The sequence below is a fragment of the Leptinotarsa decemlineata genome, unplaced genomic scaffold, assembly GCF_025532065.1.
Source record: "Leptinotarsa decemlineata unplaced genomic scaffold, Ldec_3_MD MMD2_tig00002974_RagTag_RagTag, whole genome shotgun sequence".
NCBI lineage: Eukaryota > Metazoa > Arthropoda > Insecta > Coleoptera > Chrysomelidae > Leptinotarsa > Leptinotarsa decemlineata.
The window spans coordinates 9,911,546-9,937,680 of NW_027412578.1; the positions used below are offsets into that span (position 1 = coordinate 9,911,546).

The 26,135-nt window shown below is 35.2% G+C and overlaps 1 protein-coding gene and 1 long non-coding RNA gene across 2 annotated transcripts; both read left to right on the forward strand.

The window, feature by feature from the left end:
• Positions 1–7,512: 7,512 nt before the first annotated feature.
• LOC111513727 (cathepsin L-like proteinase) lies at positions 7,513–23,711 on the forward strand. The gene is made up of 5 exons (XM_023169957.2): positions 7,513–7,658; positions 10,595–10,685; positions 14,833–15,174; positions 19,119–19,398; positions 23,384–23,711. Exons 1-5 carry the CDS (start codon positions 7,621–7,623, stop codon positions 23,650–23,652), a joined length of 1,020 nt encoding a protein of 339 aa, XP_023025725.2. The 5' UTR covers positions 7,513–7,620; the 3' UTR covers positions 23,653–23,711.
• Positions 19,405–21,161, forward strand: LOC141483109 (uncharacterized). The gene is made up of 2 exons (XR_012465913.1): positions 19,405–20,188; positions 20,461–21,161. It is a non-coding gene; the product is annotated as an uncharacterized lncRNA (long non-coding RNA).
• Positions 23,712–26,135: the final 2,424 nt, after the last annotated feature.

Below are 26,135 nucleotides of genomic sequence, written 5' to 3' on the forward strand. Positions count from 1 at the left end.
CAAATTTAACGTGCGTGCATCAACTTTATTTTCGTGATTATGGATATACATTTTCGCAGATTGTCGTAATTAGGTATTCTTTATCATACAACATGCAATAGAGTCTTATAAAAGGGCATTATTCAGGATTCTTTCTATACGGATGATTGCGGAATGTGACAATTTAATCAAGTTCTGATGGTGATTACACGAAAAAAAAAAAACTTGAAAAACAAACACTTTTATATGAACACTGAATTTTTCAAAAACACCTTCCTTTATTCAGTTTGTATTCCAAACATTCGTTATGGAATTGATTCAGACATAATTCACAGGATTGCTACACAATATAGTGAATGAAAGAGGTAAAATTTCACTTAAATGGAACACTGTCTTCCTCACTGGTGGACATCTGATGTTTCGCCGTGAAACACTTGCCTTATCGGCTTTCCAGTGCCGAATCTGGACAACTTTATAGAAAAAACACTCAATTCATTCATAAAATCACGATTTTATCCCACTAATGAATTTAATCTACTCATGTCATCGATGACAGTACGTAATTACATTCATCCCCTTATTTGATTAAATTCCAGCCATAGGAATTTCGTTCAAATTGAAAGGGGAGACTACTTTTTTGGGAAAGAAATATTTTGGCATTTTTTAAACAAGTAAATTGTGAATCTTAAGTTTTTAGTATTCAGCCTAGAGTTTTAGCCTAGAGTTTTTTAGGTATTATTGACTGATTTTGTTTAAATTATTTAGTTTTTCATTATTCTCCCAATCCTGGTTTTCCAATTGGTCTTCTAATGTATGGGTCTTTCTAATCCGCTTATCCTCATAAAATATCCTGAATATCTTTACCTAAGCAACCCGTATATTTAGGTCTATTTCCATATGAAAATTATAAGCTACAAATAGCTAGATTTTCAATTCCTTTATTGTTCTTTGTGCCCCTTATCTTGGGACTTACCGGCTATTATGACCTTTTCTTACCTATGTTAATCTGAACCTCTTTCTCTACCTAAAATGACCAAGCTAAACACCCTCTCTAACTACCTAGGTGTAGCATTTAATTTGTAAAATCAATTCATTACGTTTTGAACCTTATAAAAGTACAATCAGAATAAATCTTGTCCTGTCTACAGTACATCTTGCCAGTTATTTTTCTTATCCTACGTTTCACAAGAGTTGTATATCAAGTATTCATACTCACGATAAAACAATCGTGGGTCTTTCATATAAGTGAAATTTTACCTCTTTCATGTTCTATATTGTGTAGTAATCCTGTGAATGATATCTTATTGAATTCCATGACGAATGTCTTGAGTACAAAACGGAAAAGGAAGAAGTGTTTATTGTATAGTTCAGTGTTCAAATAAAAGTATTTTTTTCCAAAGCAGTTTTCTTTCGTGTATTTCAATGTTTATATGAAATTAGCTGTTTCCATATTAATGATGCATTTTTGTTGAATTCGTCTTTAATATCAATATTCACCATTAATTAATTTAGAAATGTTTGTTTGAACCATGAAAAATATTTTTTAAAACCAATTTCAGTTCCATGTTCACTTCTAACATAAAATTATAATATTTTTTTCTTTCGTATATTTGCTATCCTTCTTGACACATTTGCAGAAAACGAAACCCGTTCTTTAGTTTCTGATCAATTTATTCATAGCTTATGCAAAATTTATTTGTATGGCTCTTAATATTTTTGGCACCTAGATAATTATACGATTGGAAATCTAAAATCGTGGAGTTATATATACCTACTCAAACATTTCAGCCATGACTCAAGTGCTTTTTCGCTATCGCTCAATTTTTCGTCAATCTGCGTTAAGATCGGTTTTGTGTTCCATCATTTCGGACTTCCATTGTCTAATATAATATAAATTGATTGGACTTATTCCTCCGAGATCTGACTATTTATAGGTCATTCGAGTGCTTTCACCTATCCCCTCTTTCCGCTTTATTGGTTTTGGCGGGAGATGACCGTTTGGCGGGAGTTGGTCGTTTTTCGCTTGATTAGAGGTTTCCATATGTTACGTATCTCTACGCTAGCTTGACTAAATGACTTGTTGGACAACATATATGCAGCTTCTTTGAATGCAGCAATGCGAACTTTCAATGGCCTCTTAGTTTCACCGATGTATGATTCTCCGCACTCGCAGGGTATCCGGTAAATGTAATTCTTGGAATCGCAGTCTGCGTTTGGTGGCCTGGTTTTCGTGAGGCTGCTACGGATAGTGTTCCCAGATCTGAAGCAGGCCTGATATTATACTTGGACCCAATCCGTTTTATTCTTTCCGATAATCCTCTGATATAGGTCACAACCAGTACAAGTACTGGTTGTGGCGGCTCTTTTCCTTTTGGAGTTCTTGCTGTCTTCTAGCTAAGGCCTGTTCTACCATCATTTTGGAGTAACCATTCCGTTGAAGGTAATTTTTGATGATGCCTAGTTCCTTTTCGAGACCTTCCTTTATATTACAGAACCCAAAAGCACGGCCCAGTAGAGTCTTAATGATTCCTCTCTTAGTCGATTGATGGTGGTTGGATTTCTGGTTCAGATACTGTCCTGTGTGAGTGGGTTTTCGATATACAGATGTTTTCCATTTAGTGTTGGTCCTCTTCACCAATAATTTCAGTTTTTTCTTTAATAAAATTGTTATTTTCGGTTAATCTTTTTGATTTCTTTCAGGGTTATCAAATCAATTCATATTATATTAGACAATGGAAGTCCGAACTGATGAAATACACCACGAAACATTGTCAACCACCTTCAAACATCTGTTTTGTGGTTTAGGTTTGTCATTAATTATATTAACGTCCTAATGTAAACTTTCTAACAGATAACGAAAGGAACTTTTGGGTGTCTTGATGCGCATGACTAATTAATCAAGGGGTTAATCTTTAAATCTTACTCTTCAAGGAGACTGTATATTCATTATTCTATCAGATGAATCTTCTGACCACCATTCCTTGATAACTTTTGCGAACGCTTTCAATCAATCAATCAATCAATTTATTTGCTTATTATTAATACAACAGATTTATCCTCCAAACTATAAATGCTACTGAATATTACTGGATATTTTTTCTAACACCAAACCGTTATTTTAACACCTTGACACATGTTTCGATCAAAAGAAGATTAAACTGAATATACTTACAATTTCATCCTCATTTATACCATAGATACCTCTTCTAGGTACCTGTGTTTTAAGCGTCTTAAATTGATTTATCTACTAGTGTACAAGAAAGACCTAGAAGAGGTATCTATGGTATGAATAAGGAGAACATAGTAAGTATATTTAGTTCAATCTTTCTCTTGAAGATGATCACTTGGTGATCGAAACACGTGTCGAGGTGTTAAAATAACGGTTTGGTGTTGGGAAAAAACTCCAGTAATATTCATTACTACACCAAAGGTTCCAAACAGTGTATCACAAGAAATACTACGATCGAAATCTTTCATGTATTGATCCTTTTTTAAATATTCCAGTAACCATCTCGTGTTTGATGAACATTAGATCACACTGTTCATGAAACAGGTGTTGCCAATATTTTTCAACCTATAAGACTACTACTTTCACTACTACTGCCTTCTTCTGGATAATCACGGATGCGATGAGTATTCCCTACATTTGAAGCTGAACTACTAGAAACTGAATTGGATAGATATATGGTAGATCTCTCAATATTTTGAGAAAATAATAATTTCAGAATGTATTCGTATTTCTCTGCAACTTCTGAGAAATTCGGAAAATGGTCGATTTGTTCACTCCATTTTGGGTGAATAATAGGAAATTTTTATTTGATTTGTGGGTTCATGAATTTTTGAGTAGACGGAAGAGTACCCAATACTGATGTGGCATCAGGTACCTCTTTGAATGGCGATACTCTCTGTATCTGTAGAGTAGGGAAGGTGAGTGTAGGCCCACAGCAATTAGGCCACATGTGACCTATTGTTCATCATCCCGAGGAGATGTCCTCCTAGGTCATCGTACATCCTGTCCTTTCCAGGAAGATGGACATCTCCTTTATATCGGCAGGTATAGGCCAAGACTAGCCGTTTGGCTAGTTCCGTAATTGTCGAAGTCATCAGGCCGTATGTGTCACTGGGTCCTAAAATCCTTAGCCCAGCTGCTTCTTTGGATAAAGAGTCGACAATGCGATTACCTTTACGTTATCGTAGGTTTTATTATTGCAGTGTAGATCCAGGTGACCACACGGGGTGAAAGACCCCATGTGCGTCCCACTAACCTCCGACATTGCTTATAAGCCACATATGCTATTTTTGATCTTCCCTGTAGGTGAGAGTGCCATGTTAGCTTCCTGCCGAGAGTAGTACCAAAGTATTTTACCTCTCCAGAGAAGTTTAGTTTGCTTTTGAAGATTTCGAGAGGTTTTGAGCCCGATAAACTACTTTTTTTATTGAAAAGGACCATGGCGATACTAATTCTATAATTTAAACTTTGTCATCAATCAAAAAAATCTACTACGATTTGCTGGGACTTCTCAGGGGTTGTTTTACGCTATGAAATTTTGCTGGGACTTCTCAGAGGTTGTTTTACGCTATGAAATGAAGCTCTTATAAAAAACTGAACCAGTTGCAATTCCATCAGCAGCAGTATATTAGTCCGGAGTTACAGTATATTTTCATTATGTCCCCGGTATCAACCTTGCTTATATCGAAAGATTCGCCCTTGAAACCGAAATAGACACTCATAGTTTTACGCATATTTCGAAATAATTTGAAAAACGACCTTCCCAGATTTCGGGATATCATTCTAAAATTCAAGTACTCATTAATCAGTTTCAAGTGTGGAAAAAAGGTTGTGATTTCATTATGAAAGAAAACTAATTTGGACTTTGATATTTTGATTTTGATAATCAGGACCTTCAAACCGACATATGGATTGAAAAATGATAATAGGGTACAGTGTGCGCGATTCCCAACCGCAACACCCTGTTATTTTGGAACCCACGAACCGATTTTGAAAAATGACAATTTCGACTTACTCGACGAGCTCTATCCAAATATGTTGACAGACATGAATCATTCTCATTTTCAAGGCTAACTATGACCTGCAAAATGGGTAGAAATTTCGAGAAGGGCCATTAGGCAATTTTTTATCGGAAAAGTGGATACCCAATTCATTTGGGCATATTTCGAACACCTAGATTCCAAGTTTCAGCCCCATATCTCATACAGGGTGTTAGTTATATGATGACAAATTTCCAAATCCATGATTTCTTGACTGACCCTGTATGAAAGTCTATGAACTATGAACAGAAAAGTAACCATTCAATGAAATAATACTTCGCATACTCAGCTACGAAGTTACATATGTTGTAATAGTTTCATGGAGTTGTCTCTAGTTTAATCAAAATCAACAAATCAAAAGTTGAAAACGTGTTTTTAATTTTAAGAAAAATTACCAACAACATAAATAAATTAAATAATAAATCCGTATTAATAATTACCAACAACAGAAATAAATTAAATAATAAATGGAACAGTTTTTTCAAATATTGGAGTTTTCAATATATTCTTCTTCAAGCCCTTTACATTTTTAATTGGGTCGTCTCAAATTCTGGCGGGTCTTCCTCAATTGGCCTGGTGTTAATTCATCACACTTTTGCCTTATTCTCTCCTTCATTTCGTTCGAATTTTGTGATCTATTTCTATAAACAGTCAAATATCTCCACAGAATAAATATAATGGAGTCAGGTCTGGTGATCGAGGGGGCCAACAAATAAAAGGGCTGTTCCTTCCAATCCATTTTCCTTGAAATTTTTCATTAGTATATTGCCGCACAGCAATCACATTGTGAATGGAGGCATCATTTAGCTGAGTTTTTTCATGAAATCAAAGAATTTCGTTGTCAAAAAATGATAAAATTCCCCACCGTTTAGTGTGTTTTCAAAAAACACTGGACCTATTATACAAGTTTTGAATATTTCTACCCAGACATTGATTTTTTGTGAATATTGCCTTTTTGCATTTATCATCCAGTGTGGATTCTCCCTTGCCCAGTACCTGGAATTCTGAGTGGACACTGTACCATTAGTGGTATGAATGTCACCTCATCGGTGAAAAGAATATTGCCCAGAAAGTTATTATTACTCAAATATTCACATTGGCAGTATAAACAAAATTCTAACCTCAGTTCCTCATCGCATCTTTCTAAAGTATGCATAATTTTCGATTTGAAGCAAATATCTTCATTTTTCTTCAAATATGTACGTATTTTAGATATACTAACGTGTATATCTCATAGAATCTGCCAAAAGCTATTTTTCGGGTTTCCTTGAACATAATCCAAAATTTGTCCGTCTATCTCTATATTCCCTCTTTGTCTCTTGGTCGGTCGGTTCGACGTGGGTTCCCCACTCAAATCGACCGCCGTGTTGGTCGGTGGTTCAATCCCCAGGCTGAACGATCGATTTTCACTTGTTGTCGTCCAACCCGTGTTGGAAATCACACGTTGAAAAGTAAGCCCTCGTTAGTCCTTAGCTCCCACAAGTTTCGACTTCTGAGGGTTGTCGTCCTTAGGGGTACTGCAGCTGGTTAAGGAAAAAATAGATTTTGAACAGATTTTTATATATATGTTTCACTTACTCTCCCGGTTCTACTGAATAACGTATCGATCCTGGAGACTTTTTTATGGTAAATGGGGAATGTTCCTCAATTTGGGTTATTACAGCAAATGCAAGTTTGAACAGAATAAAGTTGAGTTTAATTCATGCGTTTTTCAAATTCACTTCGAAAAGTATTCAAATTAATGTTTCAAATGTTGGGTTTCAATTTTTGAAGGAATCTGTTCCTAATTCATATATGTGAAAGTTTTCTTTCCTTATACGAGGAATTGGGCATATATGTGAAAGTTTTTCACATATATGTGAAAGTTTTCTTTCCTTATACGAGGAATTGGGTAAATTTTGGATATGCAGTTAGTTACCTCGTTCACAGGCAGATGGGGTGACGACAAACCTGTTGTTTGTTGTATGCTTCAGCTTAGTTCGAGGAATGATACTCTGACGGAATTCGATTTTCAATTATAGGAAATCATCGACTTCGTGTTGATGATATACACTACCTTGCACTGACGAGTGGCCAAACAGCCCGAACCGGTCTGCAAGTGTGTTCCAATAATTGAAAATATAATCCGACGCCCTTCGTGGTATTAGCCAGGGGAGTAGTTGTTTTCTGAGAGGTGTCAGTCCATTAACCTACTGTGTAGGGAGTTGAGACTGGCCTGAACGAATTGTTCTTAGATAATTTTATATATTTTTGTACATTCTAGTATAGAAAATCTTATGCACTTTAATTCCTAAATAATAATCCAATAATCTTGAATAACTCTCTATGCTGGAGATAGTTTTCATAATTCAATAAAATCAAAATGCGAAATAGAAATATTTTTCTTGAATTGATATCTAACGCCACGCAAATATACTAATGATGAGCAATGGAGTTTCCCAATTCGAGAAACCTCCATCAAAAATAAACACTGGGATTAAAAATCTGAAGTGGTTTCAGAACAGATAGCTTTGTGAGGAGATTTGCAAACAATAACTATTATAAGTAAAGTGGATTGAAATAGTTGCTATAAAAAGGCCACCAAAATGGTAAATGGGTCATAGTTTCAGTCTGTTGTTCTCAATACAAAGGTGAGTTTTCATAATGAGATTTACACTTTTTCAGTATTATTTGATTAAATTTTTTTGACTTCATTTGAAAATTCAGATCAATTTTAAAAACGTTTGGCTTGAATCGATGCTTTGGAGTGAAGTAAAATATTCCAGATATATTTCATTGTGAGATTTTCACTAAATAGTTTCGTTGGTTGAACAATTTCCTGCGAACGTACCTGAGATGTACTTGATTGGGGTTCTAATATATCAGTTGAACGGACAGTAGGATAAACCCATTTGGAATGATTTTGGCGATTATTTCCTGTCGTCGCGTCGTCGTAGTTCGACGGTTCACGCCAAATCATAGGACTAATGAAGTTCACGGGATTCCTCTTTTAGTTTTCCATAATCGTAAAGACCCACACACATGTTATACATACTATATTCGTTATTCAGGGCATGTTGTTTGTTTCCAATGGCCGTTGAAAGTACTTCATGTAGGCATTTTTCACGAAGTTCGACACATTTAATGTAGGTATATTTGCCACAAATGTGACAAAATCTATTTGGATTGTAACACAGGTCCTTCTTGACGAAGCTATGCAAAAAAAACAGAAACTAGTGAGACGTTAACGATAGCGATATGAACAGTCAAATAGAGAGTACATTTTAATGGAGTACCTGTATCTTCTAAACTAGAACTGCTAGAAAAAATCTAAGAGAAGATTTAAAATAAGCGAGCCTAAATTAGTAAACAACAGGTGAAAAATCTCATGCAACAAAAAAAAGTTCCATTTTGTTGTGCAGTGTTATGATTATTATTACCTGACAAATTTCTACATGATACGTTCATTACATAAACTATTCATCTTTCATGAAACTGAAGAAGAGTGAATACATGAGCTATCATTTTACCTAATTTTGGTATCTATCCCAATTACCAATTTTCTCATTGCAAACTAACTTCACTAAAGAGGAATAATTCAAATCTTATAGATTTACAGTTTTCAATGTAAGATATTGAGAATATTCAATATACAAATCATGAAATTATAAAACAACAACAAAAATTAATTGGCGCTCCGGGCCGACTTCATTGATTCCAGTGGCGCATTTGCCTTAGCAGCTGCAGGAAAACCCGGAAAAATCTGCAGCACCACATCATCTGACAGAATGGTTTAGACTTTCACGGCTGAGATTTTCAGTGTCGTTGCTTTTCGAATTTGAAAGCCATGGCATTTTGGAATTTCTTCCTGACGTTTCGCTGGCGCGAGTGGCTAGCTTCTTCAGAGGTTTAACCATCATGGCTTGCTGAAGGCTTCGTGAAGCGTATTTATGCCTTGTCAGGTAATCAGTTGTATTTGTATCTGTATTTGCACCTGTGGTTGTACCTGAATTTGTACCGGAACTTGTACCCGCACTTGTACCAACACTTGAACCTGGAACCTGGAAGATTGTTAATGTTCCAGGTTCGAGTGTAGGTACTAGTACAGGTACAAGTGCAGATACAAGTGCAGGTACAAGTGCAGGTACAAGTACAGGTACAAATACAGGTACATATACAACTGATTACCTTGCAAGGCATAAATACGCTTCACGAAGCCTAAAAGGTAGTCATCGGACAGCAAGCCATGATCGTTAAACCTCTGAAGAAGCTAACCATTCGCACCAGCGAAACGTCAGGAAGAAATTTCAAAAATCCACGGCTTTCAAATTCGAAAAACAATGACACTGAGGACCACATAATCTATTTGATCATTTCATCAATAACCCCGAATTTTCAAATCTATTGATTTCTAAGCATTCCAAAAGGTTGAGTTTTGAATCTTCCTCTTCGAAATGCAATACGCCATAATCGTTATAAAACTCTATAAATCTCTATAAGTCTATGAACCTATCAGTCTTTTTGTGATGCACTGTTTCGAACCTTTGGTGTAGTAATGAATATTACTGGAGTTTTTTCCCAACACCAAATCGTTATTTTCAACACCTCGACACGTGTTTCGATCACCAAGTGAACATCTTCAAGAGAAAAATCAAACTAATCATACTTACAAAGCTATCCCTATTTATACCATGGATACGTGTTCCAGGTACCTGCGTTTTGAGTGTCTTAAATTGATTTTACAACTTGTCTTGAATTAGTTTTGCACATTGTAAAGGCAAATTGTATGTAAAATTAATTTAAGACACTCACGACACAGGCACCTGGAACAGGTGTCAATGGTATAAATAGGGATAGCTTTGTAAGTATGGTTAGTTTGATCTCACTCTTGAAGATTGATCACTTGGTGATCCAAACACGTGTCAAGGTGTTAAAATCATGATTTGGTGTTGGGAAACAACTCCAGTTACATTCAACTTATAGACTCCCGATCTATCCGATACTGTAGGTTTATCTTTATTGTTTTCGATGAATTCACTCAAATTATCATTTGTTCTGTAGGCTTCGTCCAATTCCTTGTTTTTTTAAAAAACGAGCAATATTATTTGAAGGATCACCAAAATAAGGAGAGTTTCATAATGTTCACCATCATTCTTTAAGACTGGATAGACCTGCTTCAGAGCTTGGTTTTGAAATTTTTTAGGAATAATTGAGTCAATAATATCCACCTTGTAACCATTGTTGACAGCAATATGTTTTATGAAAATCAGTTTCCTTTGACAATTGCTTTCTAAATTCAATAGTCAGTCAAGCCTATTATTGAATGCTGTTAGTTTATGTTGAAATGGGTGTATAGGGTGGAAAACTACAAAATCATGTTCATAGTGAATGACATACTTTCAGAATGTCATTCACTACAAAAAAGTTACTGTGATAGCAAAACATGTCGTGATATATCTTGAGAATAAAGTTTGTGGAAATTAAATCTTAAGGTGTAGTTTTAGAAAAAAACATACCAAATTATTTAATTGATACAACTTTTTCTGCTCAACACAATGTTAGTTCTGTACTGTGCTTTTATTTTCAGAAAAATCAGAATGAAACTCTTTGCCATCTTAGCCTCTCTGGTAGTAGCTATCACAGCAGCATCAGACCAAGAATTGTGGGTAGAATTCAAGGTAAGGCATTGCTAAATTGTTCAAACAAATAGGTGAATATTCTAAGCTATGAGATGAAGATTTCAAATAGTTTAAATTTTCCACTTGTTCGTTAAGAAAATAAACTCACTCGAGATTATATCATTTAAAACAAAGAACACAAACTGTTGAAATTGGTAGCAAACTCAGTGCAACATTACAAATCAATGTTGGTATACCTCAGGGAACAGTACTTAGCCTGATCCTTTTTCGTGCTCACATAAACTCAATAACGTAGATTAATACATTTGACGGTCATATAGTGTGTTACTGATGACACGGCTATGATTTTCACTGGTAGAACTTGAGATGAAGTCTACAAAACTTCTGGGATCAATCTGAGACAAATTCTTTTCTGGCTGAATGATAATTTATTGAGTTTGAGTTTGAAAAATCAAGTTACGACTTGTTCACTCAATTCAGATGATCAGCCGCATATTAATGAACTTGAATTGCACAAAATGACCTGCACAAAAAGTTTTGAATGTTACTGGAGTATTTTCCCAACACTAAACCGTTATTTCAACACCCCGACATGTGTTTCGATCATCAAATGATCATCTTCAAGAGGAAAATCAAACTCGGTCCCCAGCGGGGCAGGCACAAAGTGTACGCTCTGCTTATTCATCATTTTCCAAACAGAGGCGACACACACTGTCTTCCGAAAGTCCGAGTGTCTGCATATGATGATTCAAATGACAGTGACCTGTAAGAAGACCTCTTAGACATCGTAGTCTAACAACTGTTTGGTATCAAGCTTTGAAAGGTGAATAAACGCCTTGAAGTAAGCCAATCCTGGAAGGCTCTGCCAGAAGTCCATAAATTTTCTTGCCATCCAGGTGTTCAGTCTTTGTTCGGCAAAGCCTAAAGCGATGCCAATGACAGGTTTCAGTCCGATGAAGCTGCTTGCAGCACCTTCCTTTGCAAGGGAGTCGCAGCTTCATTGCCTTCCAGGCCAGTATGGCCAGGAATCCAGACTAGAGACAATCTGTTAAGTCTTCTTATCGAGGAGATAGTCTTTTTTGCAATTTGCTTCCAGTTTAGACGTTGCTCGGTAAGAGCTAAGAGCTTTCAACGCCGCTTGACTTCCCGAGAATATTTAAATTGACTTGTGTATGAGGTTGGATTTAGATAGATAGCACTTTATTTCCAACAGGCGTACACCCAATTACAGGAAATGTTAAAGAAAATATACTAAAAAAATAACATTCAATTCAATTAAATTCACATATTACATAATAAATTGGCAAATTACAAATGATATTAATAATATAAATGAAATAATATAATTAGATTCATTTGACATATTATAAATAAATTAGCATTCACAAGCTTGACATAAAACAATCAAAATTTATATAAAAAAAACTATAAATGGAAGGTTTCATGTAAGATGAAGTCCTTGATAAAGTTCTTCAATGTCACACATGTTACATACTAAATTAAAATTATAACACAATGAATTTACTGGTGCTTTGAGATCCACATTTGTTCTACTACTCTGACGATGAAATGTTTTCTCGTATCTTGAGTTGAGGTGTGGTACATAAAAATTCATTTTGTAGGAGCGGAGTACAGGAGATATTATCATTTATTGAATTATATAGAAATGTAACCGTAAAGAGAAGTCTACGTGTATTCAGTGATATGTAATATTAAATTGGTTCAAAAGGATGGAGTAGTCAATTCCCCTTTGAGGGTAAATACCTGTAGTCTGTGGTATAGGTATATTCGAGACTGGCTTGAACGTTTAATATTCATTTCTTTAGATTTTACTGCCAGTCTTCAAGCATAGCCCACTGACTAATAAGAAAATATACAAAATTAAAAATATTCCTAATTTTTTATCAAATTTCACTATCGAACTTAATTGATGATATCTACTTATCTCTGTAATCGAATTTGTCAATATGCGAGTTTCTTTATTTCATTATAATGTACCACAAAAATACCATAACTTTTTCTGTGAACAGCGAAAGCATGTTTTTTCAGTGTACATTAAGAGGAAATAGTTGAAATCAACCAAACCTTTTTCTCCGTGTATATCGAGGTGGTATACACATCATATTCAAGGTTACGAATTTTGAGCCATCGAACATCGAAGGCGGCATCAAAGCTTTCGCATCTTTATTTATTCTGTGCCTGTAGTATGAAAAGACAAGAATTTCAAGAACTTTCTTTGTGTGTGTGAGAATTATAAATAAACCAGATCATCGCCACACATTTTAGTTTGGACCTCACATAAGCATAGAATAGCGTGATTATCAGCTATAATATCCCAAGGACATTGATAACTAACGAAATAATTTTATCACAGTTTTCGAAAGCACGTTATTTGGTAACATCCCGACGCCGAAGGCGGAGGGATGTTACCTAAAATGACGTGCTTGAGGAAGTTGTGATAAAATTATGAGTTATTTATCAATGTTCGAGGGATATTCGGTGAGAAAATTTTTTGCAATTCGAACAAAATTATTTATTGAACACACAGTTATTAAAAGAACAATTCGTATAATGATATAACTCCATAAATATTTTCCAACTGTATTTTTTACTATTGACAGTATTTTTTGGTGTATTTTCTTCAATGATTTTGTCAATTGCCGCATCATTTTGAACACCAAAGCGAGGAAGTGACATTTTCGAAATAAATTGAATTACTGAAATGTCAAACAACTTTATTGTGTTGGTTGCTTAGCAATGTCATGACATAAGTGATAACTACCCGTGAAAACTATCCATGGGTAGTTATCAGCTATAATATCCCAAGGACATTGATAACTAACGAAATAATTTTATCACAGTTTTCGAAAGCACGTTATTTGGTAACATCCCGACGCCGAAGGCGGAGGGATGTTACCTAAAATAACGTGCTTGAGGAAGTTGTGATAAAATTATGAGTTATTTATCAATGTTCGAGGGATATTCGGTGAGAAAATTTTTTGCAATTCGAACAAAATTATTTATTGAACACACAGTTATTAAAAGAACAATTCGTATAATGATATAACTCCATAAATATTTTCCAAGTGTATTTTTTACTATTGACAGTATTTTTTGGTGTATGTTCTTCAATGATTTTGTCAATTGCCGCATCATTTTGAACACCAAAGCGAGGAAGTGACATTTTCGAAATAGATTGAATTACTGAAATGTCAAACAACTTTATTGTGTTGGTTGCTTAGCAATGTCATGACATAAGTGATAACTACCCGTGAAAACTATCCATGGGTAGTTATCAGTGTAATGATGGTTTCATTGGTTATTTCGACACACATGACTAGAAATAGACAAATTTGATAGGATAATTTTTTTGGCAAAAAATTTTCAGTGTAATGATGGTTTCATTGGTTATTTCAACACACATGACTAGAAATAGACAAATTTGATAGGATAATTTTTTTGGCAAAAAATTTTCATCCTAATATCTCTAAATTCTCTGGTGTTCCACATTATGAATCCCAACATTCGACTAGCGGACAAAACAGCTTGGTCTAAAGAAACAAAAGTGAATTTCTGATCAAAATTAATGCCAATGTCTTTCATTTCATTAACTCGACTTATGGTATTGTTATCAATTTCGTAATCAAGCGAAAAAAGACCAACTCCCGCCAAACGGTCATCTCCCGCCAAAACCAATGAAGCGTAAAGAGGGAAGAGGGGATAGGTGAAAGCACTCGAATGACCTATAAATAGTCAGATCTCGGAGGAATAAGTCCAATCATCCGAAGACGATTGTGGATACTTACAATCGAAACGTTGTGACATAACTTGGTTTGAAATCTTAAAATTTTTATTCTTTCATTTTTTGTTATCAATCTCTTCAATTTTTTCAGCTTTTATTAATATTTCAATTTTTATTTGTTTGGTTGTTGTAAATTATTTCTTTGTAATTTCAGTTTTTGTTAAATAAAATTGTTCTTTTCGGTTAATCTTTTTGATTTTTTTTCAGAGTTATCAAATCAATCAACATTATATCAGATGATGGAAGTCCAAACTGATGAAATATACTAAAGCTTCTTGAGTTTTTTCTGTTTATTGACTCACAATATATCTATGTACTTCAAACTATTGTAAAATTTTGAACTTTCAGGAATAAACAGTAATATTATTATTATTATATTTGCAGAACACACATGGCAAGTCATATAGAAGCCTCAGAGAGGAAAAACTCCGCTTCAACATCTTCCAAGAAAAACTTCGAGAAATCGAATCTCATAACGTGAAATACGAAAATGGAGAAGAGTCTTACTTCTTGGCAGTAAACCAATTCTCAGATTTGACCAAAGAAGAATTCATCAGTTTGCTCAACGAAAACATCGCCACTAAACCCGAAATTTTATTTACTCCTCTTCAAGAATCACTGAATGAGAGTCTCGAAGCACCAACCGCCATCAACTGGGTACATCAAGGAGCCGTTTTGGGAGTCAAAAATCAAGAACAATGTGGAAGCTGCTGGGCATTCAGTACAGTAAGATTATCATTTCGTATTTGTCGCAATGAAGTCATTTCATAGTGTTGATGAGAGGGAGGGAAATCGGGTCACCTTTGAAATATTTACAAGAAGTAGGTAATATTATTTCAATAAATTAGCATTCACCAAAAATATTAGGTTCCATGTTGTTATGATAGTCAACATTGTCGTGAGTCGTGAATGTCATACATAGTTTCTCCAAAATAGACAATTTGGCGTTGTTCTTGTCTATTTTTAGTTATTTGTTCTAAGTATTTGTTATGCAATTTCACTGTTCTTCTGCTTTCCGAAACTGCTTGACATTTGTTTATTATTTTTAATCTAAATCCTAGTTTCTTTATCCAATTCTGAAGAGTTTTGTCACAGCAGCTCACCTTATGGTACCTCCACCAAATATGTGCCTCATATATAAGGCCGCCTGTGAGAGACGTTTCAGTTCTCTTTTCTTCATTAATGAATCAATTGATTATGAAAACTTTAATTGTTTGAGAATTTTAAAAAATTATTTTCTTATATACAGGGTGTCCCTGGACTTCCTCTTTTCCTCTCGGGAATGTATAGATGGGGTCAAAATATCACCAGTACTTCATATAACTTTTTTTCCTAAAATCCTTCGTTACCAAGTAACGGGCCCTCGAAGTTACAAAATGAAAAATGTTTTTCTTTGATAACTTTTCAAGTGAATATTCAAAATCATCCAAATTTTGGTAATTGACTAAACAAATGAATTCCTTCGATGAGCTTTCATGCAGGAGTCAGTTGTTTTGCTACAAAGTCAGGAACGGACTACCGCCGATGGTCCACACCCCAAAACTTTGAAATGACAGATATTTTTCAATATTTTTCAACAAATTAAGGTTACTTGGACAATTTTATGAATAAAAGTACTCGTGTGGAAAGTCGATCGGAGCAACGAGTCTTGATAAAAATGTAGTTTCACTCGACGACATCAAACCCGCTCGTCCACCATTATTTGAAATGAATAATTATCAAAGCAGAAATAATAATGATAACGTTAATTCAACAACATTTATACTGAGATGTCTACCATTATTCGAAAATATTAGTTTTTAAGGAAAATGGAAATTATAGGTAAAATGTTCATAACGAATTTTTATAATGCAAACACGTTTAACTAACGAAACTCAAGAGCCTCAAGAGCAAACAGAAATGAAAAATCCGCTACAGAAACTGCTCGATATGACCACCTTCTCTCTCTATACATTTTCTTAGTCTGCGAAGACACCCTCTCTGTACTTGAAATAGCATTCCAGGGTCGTTTCGTATGGCTTCACAATGTAATGCTATTCTATTCAACAATTCATCTCTTGTGTGAATAGGTGTAGCGTAAACAAGGCTTTTTAGATGCCCCCACAGAAAGAAATCCAATGGATTTAAATCCGGAGACCGCGATGGCCATGAATATGGCCCACCTCTACCAATCCATCTATTGTGGAAAATATGGTTCAGATGGTCACGCACAATCAAACTAAAGTGAGGAGGAGCGCCATCATGCATAAACCACATATCTCTTCGGGTTTGCAATGGAACATGTTCCAAAAGTCCATTCAAATCGTTCTGAATGAACTCCAAATAACGTTCTCCATTCAATCGGTCCTGTAGAACGAATGGTCCTATAAGATGGTTTCCTATGATACCAGCCCAAACATTCACGTTGAATTTCCGTTGGTGTTTGGTTTGCAATATCCCATGGGGATTTTCTTCGGCCCATATATGGAGATTATGAGAGTTGATAACTCCATCTCTACTGAAACCTGCTTCATCAGTGAATAAAACTCGATTAATAAAAGTCATATCCTCTCTTTGCCTATCCATGAATCAATTGGCATATTCCAGTCGTGCTGGAAAATCTTGAGGTGTCATGGCATGTACCTTCTGGATGTGAAATGGGTGGAGCAGTTGTTCCCTAATTATTCTATGAATAGTGGACTTGGATGTATGGAACTGTTCTAATAGATTTCTGATGCTGATTGAAGGATCATCAGCGACGGCTTCCAAAATATTTTCCTCCAATACAACGGTACGTACAGTCCTAGGAGCGCCCTCACCACCTCGTTTTGGCAAAACTGTACCTACAATAATATCGAAATAAAACAACGTGCTCAAATTAATTATCAATTATTACATACCTGTCTCCCTCAAGCTGCGATCGACACGCTCGAATGTTTCTCTTGACGGTACCGTTCGATTGGGAAAATGCTCGGAATACAGACGACGAGCTTCTGCAGCATTACAAAATGCTCGTCCATAAAATACATGCATATCTGCATATTCATTGAATGTAAACTGTTCGGCCATATCAAAAAAATTCAAAATATCCTATAGAATATTGACAATACAATGATAGTCATATGACAACGCACCACTCAACAAAACAAAATCGCATTTCAGTTTCTCATTTTTTATCAAAACTTTCTAAAAGGTTTTTTTGTCAACATCTGTGAAAGAAATGGAACATAATTATTCCCTGGATATTTTTCACCTGATCATGTGCAGCCGTTTTTGTAGTTCATTCGTTTGCTTTTTATTAGTATAGTAAATATTTTTTCCGATGTGCGTTTTTTCAGCTAAATTTAGATTCGTGTTAAAGAATTTCTCCCATAAAATTATAATTATCAGTGAAACTCCTCAACAGTTTAGCTGTGAAGAAGAATTTGAAACATTCGAATGTTGAGTTTCATGAGATTCAGATAACTGATCAACACGAAACGTGATTATTCCACACGTATTATGTACATACAAAATATGGAATGAATTCGATATTTCATAGTAGAGTAGCTTGTTAGTTTAAAAACACCACGAATCTACAGAACTTGATATTTCTTTTGAAAAAATATCTGCTATCACAATTGTGACTTAAACTTCCATATAGGTACTGTACTTTTTGTTTACGACTTCATTTTAGCATACTTTGTATTATTCCTGTTATAAATGTTGTTGAATTAACGTTATCATTATTATTTCTGCTTTGATAATTATTCATTTCAAATAATGGTGGACGAGCGGGTTTGATGTCGTCGAGTAGAACTACATTTTTATCAAGACTCGTTGCTCCGATCGACTTTCCACACGAGTACTTTTATTCATAAAATTGTCCAAGTAACCTTAATTTGTTGAAAAATATTGAAAAATATCTGTCATTTCAAAGAAGTCCCTGTATAAGGCCGCCTGTGAGGGACGTTTCAGTTCTCTTTTCTTCATTAATGAATCAATTGATTATGAAAACTTTAATTGTTTGAGCATTTTAAAAAAATTATTTTCTTATATATACAAGTATTCTACTTAAAAAACACACACTTATTTATTTGCATGCTATTTCCTGAGTTTTTCAATTAATTAGGTTCAATGAATTAAAAAAAAAATTAAAAAAATATTGTTTTTGTCAGATTGAATGAATCCCTTTAGAAAATCGTCAGATTATGAGACAGCACGTCTAAAACATAAAGATGAACCATATATATCTTAATCTGACGCGCTTGAGTATTTCAAAATGACGATTTTTTTTGCACCGCGAGTTTGCGTCAGATCGAAATCCTCAGATTATTGAATGAGAGCTTTTTTTTTGTTACACTTAACACCCCCTTAGAAAATCTGACGCGCTTGATTACATTTTTTTCTTTCCACTTTTAACGTACAACTACCCACATCATACAAATGATCAGAGTAACATACCAACATTATTAAAAATACGTAGGACAATATCTGACGCGCTCGAGTATGTCCAAGCAACAGTATTTTTTTACATATTTGAAAATTTATAGCCGCTTCCCCTACCGATGAAAATGTACATATCATATAACATTTTTTCTTCTTGTCATCTGAGCTTTGTAACCTAATATGTCTCAATGACGCTCGAGTAAATCCCTATTTTGCATCGGGGGCTCCCCTGCTACTTACTTTAATTTAGTTCCAAATTTCAGACAGGAAGTCTTGAAGGACAAAGCATCATCAAGCACGGTAGAAGAGTGTCCCTTAGCGAACAACAACTCGTAGACTGTTCAACTAGCAACAACGCTTGCCAAGGGGGTTCAATGGAATATGCTTTCAATTACGTCGCAAATTATGGATTAGAAACGGAGGCGTCCTATCCCTACAGAGGTGTCAGAGGATCCTGCAGAGCCGATTCTTCTCGTAGCGCTATCAGAGTGCGCGGCTACGCTTCCGTAGGAAGAAACGAACAGGCTCTCAAAAACGCAGTAGGTAAGGCCAGTCATCGATGTTTAGCTTCCATAATAGATCTACGTGGAGATGACATGAAAACACATTAATTGCTTCTTTTTTCGTTACTCGTGTATTGAAACAGCATCACCTTTTTCTACCCGTTGAAAATATCAAGAAAAAGACATTTATGAAAATTGTCACGATACTTTGAATTACTGCAAGAAAGGATTTTATGGAAATGCTAAAATCTGGAGTGAATTTTCGAAACTTCTCGCACAAATATTCTGAGCCATCCCTGCTTTGTTGAAGCAATTCCACAGTTCTTCTCTTTCCTATTATGAAGATCTGTTCATGTTATTCAAATAGGAAGTTGATAATCTGATTGCCATTCCGTTTTTTCACGGTATTCCGAGACTACTTTGGACGTCACTCTTGGATAAAAAGAATCTTGATGAGGATAGTGATTTGTTCATTTCTCAGAATTATACTTCTAGTGCATTTTGAGTTTGCATGCATTTTTCATCGGATGTATATAGACTGAACGGATAGTTTCAATGTTAATTTTCATTTGCAAAATATAGTCCTGTCATAGTTTGGTTTTTGATTGGTATTTATACCCGGTGTTGTCTAGAGCCAATAGGGGAGACCGGAGCAGGTTGTAACACGGAGTAAGGTGTGACAGACGCAAAATCTCCTGAAAGTTTATTCTGGCAATCCCTCATCATGCACGGACTTCTAGGGAATGTTATCAGTGCCAATTCAACTTATGCAGCCAATCGCTTTATATCGGTGTTACGTTTATTTCTGAGATTGTTGATATTTTGAGCACGTAAGTAAATTTTGATCTAGCACGTTGATTTCGATTAACTACTATCACAAACCGGTGAAGCTTTCGCTTTTTTGACACAAACTAGTCATTGCACATTGCCTGATCACAGTGTATACGTATTTTAGTGATATTATGTTTTCTTTAAAATTTACCGAGATAATTCTTATAAAATCAAGCTCGGGGTAAATTGTAACAAACTGCTCGGGGCAAAATGTAACATGTTACTACTTACAAACAAACATGCAGTTTACTGAAATATCACTTGTTTTTAGGATGAGAACATATAAGAAAAAAACAAACAGAGGTTCTACTTCTAAAGAAGACATGGAAAAGGCCTTACACAGAGTTATACACAACAAAGAGTCAATTCGCTCAGTGGCAAAAGCTTTAGATATATGTCATGTGACTCTCGTGAGATATGTTGAAAAAGCAAACGTTTCGGAGGCTCCTATCAAATTGAACAGTGTAAGCTATCACCGAAGTCCAGTTTTTAACGATCAGCAAACCACCAGTCTAGTAGAATATTTGAAAAGCGCTTCAAAAATTGATTTCGGTTTGACTCCCAAAGAAGTTCGTTAATTGGCTTATGAGTGTGCCTTGCATTATGATATTAAAGTTTCAAACTCCTGGAAGGAAACCAAGTATGCTGAACAAGATTGGCTGATAGATTTTCTAAAAAAAGGGGGCTCTTTATTCGGACCCCAGAACCTACAAGCTTACAAAGAGCAACGAATTTCAATAGAGTTAATCTGTCCCTATTTTTTGATAAGCTAGCTAACAGATACGGTTTTACTGCTTCCCAGATTTGGAATCTCGATAAGACGGGTGTAACTACCGTACAAAAAGTTAGTAAAATTATCGCCGTAAAAGGAACCAAGCAGGTTGGTGGCATTACTTCAAGTGAGAGAGGGGTACTTGTCACCTTATGTACTGCCGTAAGTGCGATCAGAAATTCTAAACCACCTATGTTTCTGTTTCCTAGAAAAAAAATTCACGACCATTTTATTAGAGATGGTCCCCCAGGGTCCATTGGAACAGCTAATGGTTCTGGCTGGGTGACGACCGAAGAATTTTATAAATTTATGGAGCACTTGCTTGCTCACGTAAAGCCATCGGAAGACAGTCCAGTACTCTTATTATTGGACAACTATGAGCCCCATTTAGCAATAAAAACTATAAATTATGCAAAAGAAAATTGGGTGGTGATGCTGTCTTTTCCGCCCCACTGCTCTCACCGTTGGCAGCCCCTAGATAAACAGTATTTATCTTCTGCTCAAGATAGCTGGATGCGAAGCAACGCTGGAAAGTCGATGACAATTTATGACGTCCCTTCCTTGGTTCGTGATGCACTACCATTGGCAGCTACTCCTATAAATATAATGGAAGGTTTTAAGGTTTCTGGCATAGAACCTTTTAACCGCTTCTGTGACAGAGCATCCGCTACCACCACCACCTATATTCTCCCAAACAGATGATCTGAAACCTATTGTAACAACGACTGGCCTACCCCAATAATATTCACAGGCATCCACTTCTAAATGCTATCCTGCTCTTTTCAAACGCACCTTCAAAGACAAGGCTAGTGTCATCTAGAATTAGACCTAGCATTTTTGTTTCTGGTTTGGATGTCACCTCTAGTTGGCTATCTTCATATATTTTGAGAGTTTCGGTGGTGTTCTGCATTGTGAATTTGACCAATGCTGTTTTGCTGATATTTAGTGCCAAATGATTTTTTTCAGCCCATTTCATTATTTTCTCATATATGGATTCTGTTGATTCTGCAAGTGCTAATGTATTATAATCAGTGACCAGAACATTTGTATCGTCTGCATATGCAACTATATGTACCTTTGAAATACTATTTGGGTCGTTTGCATAAATAAGAAAAAGCAGTGGTCCGAGTATAGACCCCTGTGGAACTCCTTGCTTGCAGGCCAAGGACTGACTTTGAACAACTTGAATTCTCACTGTTTTTGACCTATCCTCTAGATATGACGTCATCAAATTTTGGGCAACTCCACGAACCACATAGCCATGCATTTTCTGGACTAGTACATAGTGATCCACACAGTCAAATTCTCTAGAAAAATCGATGAACAAACTACAAATTTGCAGTTGTTATCCAAGGCTGTTACTACGTGTTCTATGAAATCATATAAAGCTGTTTCCTTGCTTTTATTTTGCATGAAACCATGCTGGTTTGTCGAAAGCAATTCATTTTTGAGGAGAAACCCTAGTAACTGATTTTTAATATTCATTTCGTATACCTTGGATATACTAGAGAGAAGACTCACCCCTCTATAGTTCTCATAGCTATTTGAGTCTCCTTATTTAGAGATTGGGGTAATGATTGCAACTTTCGATTTCTCAGGGAACATTCCCCGTTCCATGGGAAGATTTATCAGATAGGTCAGGGGATAGACTATTTCTTCCATGCATTTTTTCAGAAGATTGTTTGAGACCTGATCATATCCACTAGCATTAGAATTCGTTTATTCATTTATTAAATCAAAAACCTCATATTCCTTGATTGGGTGGAGAAATATGGAGTTTGGGCAGAGTGCGACTATATTTTCCATGAAATTGAGATAATATTCTCTTTGTTCTTCCGCTTTCGTGAAATGTGCATTAAAATTGTTAGCCATGTCAACCCATGACACCTTATGTTCTCCCCTAAAAATGGAAATATCTTTGGGCTTATGGTTTTTTTTCTGAATATTATTTATAGTTTGCCACGTAGTTTTTGATTCATTGTGAGAACTATTTATCTTATGCTCGATGCATCTTTGATTATTCTGCTTTAGTTTATCCCTGTATATTATAGTTACTTGGCGTCATATATCCTTGAAATTTTCGTTCACTCTCGCGCATTCTGAATATAGAGAAACCATGTTCTTGAGGTTATAGAGTTCGGGAGTAAGGGGGTTAGAGTCGACTTTCTTTGTTTTTTTGTCTGTTTCAGACAGGTATCTGGAAAAGATGCCTCAATGTAATATTGAAGGATTTCATGAAATCTATTATATGCTTTTGTGGCCTGAATCAATGCTCAGCAGAGTTACAATCTCCCCTTCGAACCTAAAACGAACTAATTTGATGCCATTTGAATTGGTGTTGACCACGTAGGTCGTAGTAGAGGGTTGATTGAATCCACTCACTTTGGAGTTAACCCAACATAACTTTGGACTCCTTTTGCAGGTACCGTTGGTCCAATCTCTGTTGCCGTGGAAGCTTCCATTTGGCAATCATATGGGGGTGGGATCTTTAATCACCCGGAGTGCACTGGTTACTATCTCAATCATGGTGTTTTGGCTGTCGGATACGGAAACGAAGATGGCGAGGATTACTGGTTGATCAAAAACTCTTGGGGTACAAACTGGGGAGAAGGAGGATATATTAGGTTGATCCGCAATAGAAATAATCAATGCGGTGTTGCGAGAGATGGAAGCTATCCATTGCTATACTAGAATTAATTTTCGAAATAATTATTAGAAACTGTAGGTAAAATAAATGAGAAATGATTTAATTCGTTGCTTTAATGACAGCATCAAAATACAACAAGTGTTACACCCCATACGTGAGTTCATTTGTATGATTGAATATAACTGGCCGATATTTTATGAAAATTCATAATTAAACTCATTATTGTATGGTTTTCACTATATAGTAATTTTCACTATTGTACATATATATATTGTAAATTTTTTTCGCTCATCCTACTTGTGACATTTTATCCCCCGGTCAAGGAAATGCTGTTCAGTCCTTAGCAAAAGTACTTGGCTTAAATTTTAACGGGTATGCGCCGCACGGCAGACATAAAAGGTCTATTAGCCGCCCTGCGTCGATATGGAACGTAGTATCTCGCTAACTTGATTCCTGCAACCGTTTTGTGTATTCGCCATTAATATTGCTGATCCCGAAATCATACTAGCTTGCCTCAAGATGAAAGAACATCAGTTTTCAAAAATCGAAAAAGCCTTTTGAATATCTTTCGTAGTTATTAGTTTGCTCAGTTCATTTTGTTTAGACCGTTGTCGCTCTATAGAAAGCTTACACACAACCTTTATTTGAAAAATATATTACAACATTTTTCGCTAGCACAGTAGCTTTCTCAAGTGATTTGAATACTTTACCTTGTTCTTACATTAATATTTATATACTACAGGTAACCATAATTGAGACTACCTCCGATAAATTACCTGAACCTCTACCTAAGGTAACTGTTTAATTATGATCACCTGAAGCATATTACCTCACAGCTACATCAATAATAATTCTCTCGCGGTTTTTGAGAAAACAAGTTCAATTATGGTGATCTATTCAAATTTAATTGGTCATTCATTAGAATGTTTGAATTTTCAAGTTTATTAATTTCCATTGCTTCCAAATGATTCAGTTTCAAACCTTTATTTTCTATGTGCAAAATATCGAACTTTTCGCTAAAGATATGATTTTCTTCTATGAGATGATTTGAATATGTTGCATTTGTTTTCTTATTCACATAAGCTCGTATGATGTTCCTGGATTCGATTCCTACATGTTCTGCCTGTTTGACCAATATATACCTTAGGGCACTATGGATCTTCATCAAGTAAAGTAAGTAAGAAAACAAACTGAAGATTTTTTTTTTCAATGTTAAGTATATCATTCAGTTGATGAAACTTGTATAATATAGATCGCAATTTGTTTATAATGTGCTTACTGTGAAAATACCATTTCAGGGGACATTTAGGGGTTCTATGAGAACCCTAAATACGTTATATGGTTACCTGGGGATATCTAGAAAGAGTTTCGGATAGTTATTTGATTGATTTGATTCATTGCTAATATGCTTAACTACTGCGCCAGAAACGGCCTCGTACTAAATAACATTAAATCTAATACCATTGTTTTCTCACTTAGAGAAATGGACTGGAGTATATTGGTTAGAGCTAATACTAAATCTATTGCGCAGAAAAAATCAGTCAAATTCTTAGTGTTGAACATTGACTCCCAATTATCCTGGAATGATCTTATTGGCGCTATTTCTATAAAATTATCCAAGAAGTGTTTCGTTATTTGGAATCTCAAAAATTATGTTCCCATTATCATTTTATTAAGCTACTACTATGCCTATGTTCACTCAAGTCTAAATTACTGCTTAGTCTGCTACGGTAACAGCAGCAAATTGAATGATCTGTTGATTGCTCAAAAAAATATACTAAAAACCATATGTTTTAAAAAATATGGTGATACTTGTGAGTTATATACAAAGTTACAAATTTTAACTGTGATATCCAGGTATATTTTAAATTGTGTCAATCACATTAAGAATCATTGCCATGAGTTTCGGCAAAGGGATACGATCCGCATAGCTGCTGGTTATACTCTCAAGCAAAATTATAATCTAATAGTTCCTGTACACAAATAAACATCTGTATCAAACGGACCTCATGTTATGTCTATGAAAATATTTAATAAACTTCCAACATTCATCAAGAACATTTCAAATTCCATTGATTTCAAAAATAGCGTTAAAAATATTCTCAACAAAAAAGCCTTTTATTCGCTTGATGAATATTTTCAAACTAATCTGGCTGCTTGACATCACGATTGTTTGCTTGTTTACTATTCTACTGTTTACACTATGTTTTTTTTAAATTGTTTCATATAATTATCTCCTACATCTACTATTGATTTTAATTAATTTTATGTATGTTCCATATTTTATCCGTTGATATTTTTCAACTCCAATCTTTACTGTCTATATGACGATTTCCATTCTTTTAAAAAAGTCTCCGGAAAAATAAAGTATTGTATTGTAATTGAGGAAGTGTAGCTTTATTATTAGAAAATGACAAGTAATAGGTTTTATTGAAGTTCAATGAAAGGTGTTTATGGTCGAACCAATCTTTGATTTTTTTTTCTAGATCTTTCTGTGTCATGTCTTTGACCTCAGACCAAGGTTGCT

Bases quoted from the DNA above. Each gene is read 5' to 3' on its own strand.
- LOC111513727 (XM_023169957.2), top strand. From the start codon at position 7,621: ATGGGTCATAGTTTCAGTCTGTTGTTCTCAATACAAAG. The intron at 7,659-10,594 runs GTGAGTTTTCAT...TTTTATTTTCAG, and splicing joins CTGTTGTTCTCAATACAAAG to AAAAATCAGAATGAAACTCT. The intron at 19,399-23,383 runs GTAAGGCCAGTC...CTCCTTTTGCAG, and splicing joins GGCTCTCAAAAACGCAGTAG to GTACCGTTGGTCCAATCTCT.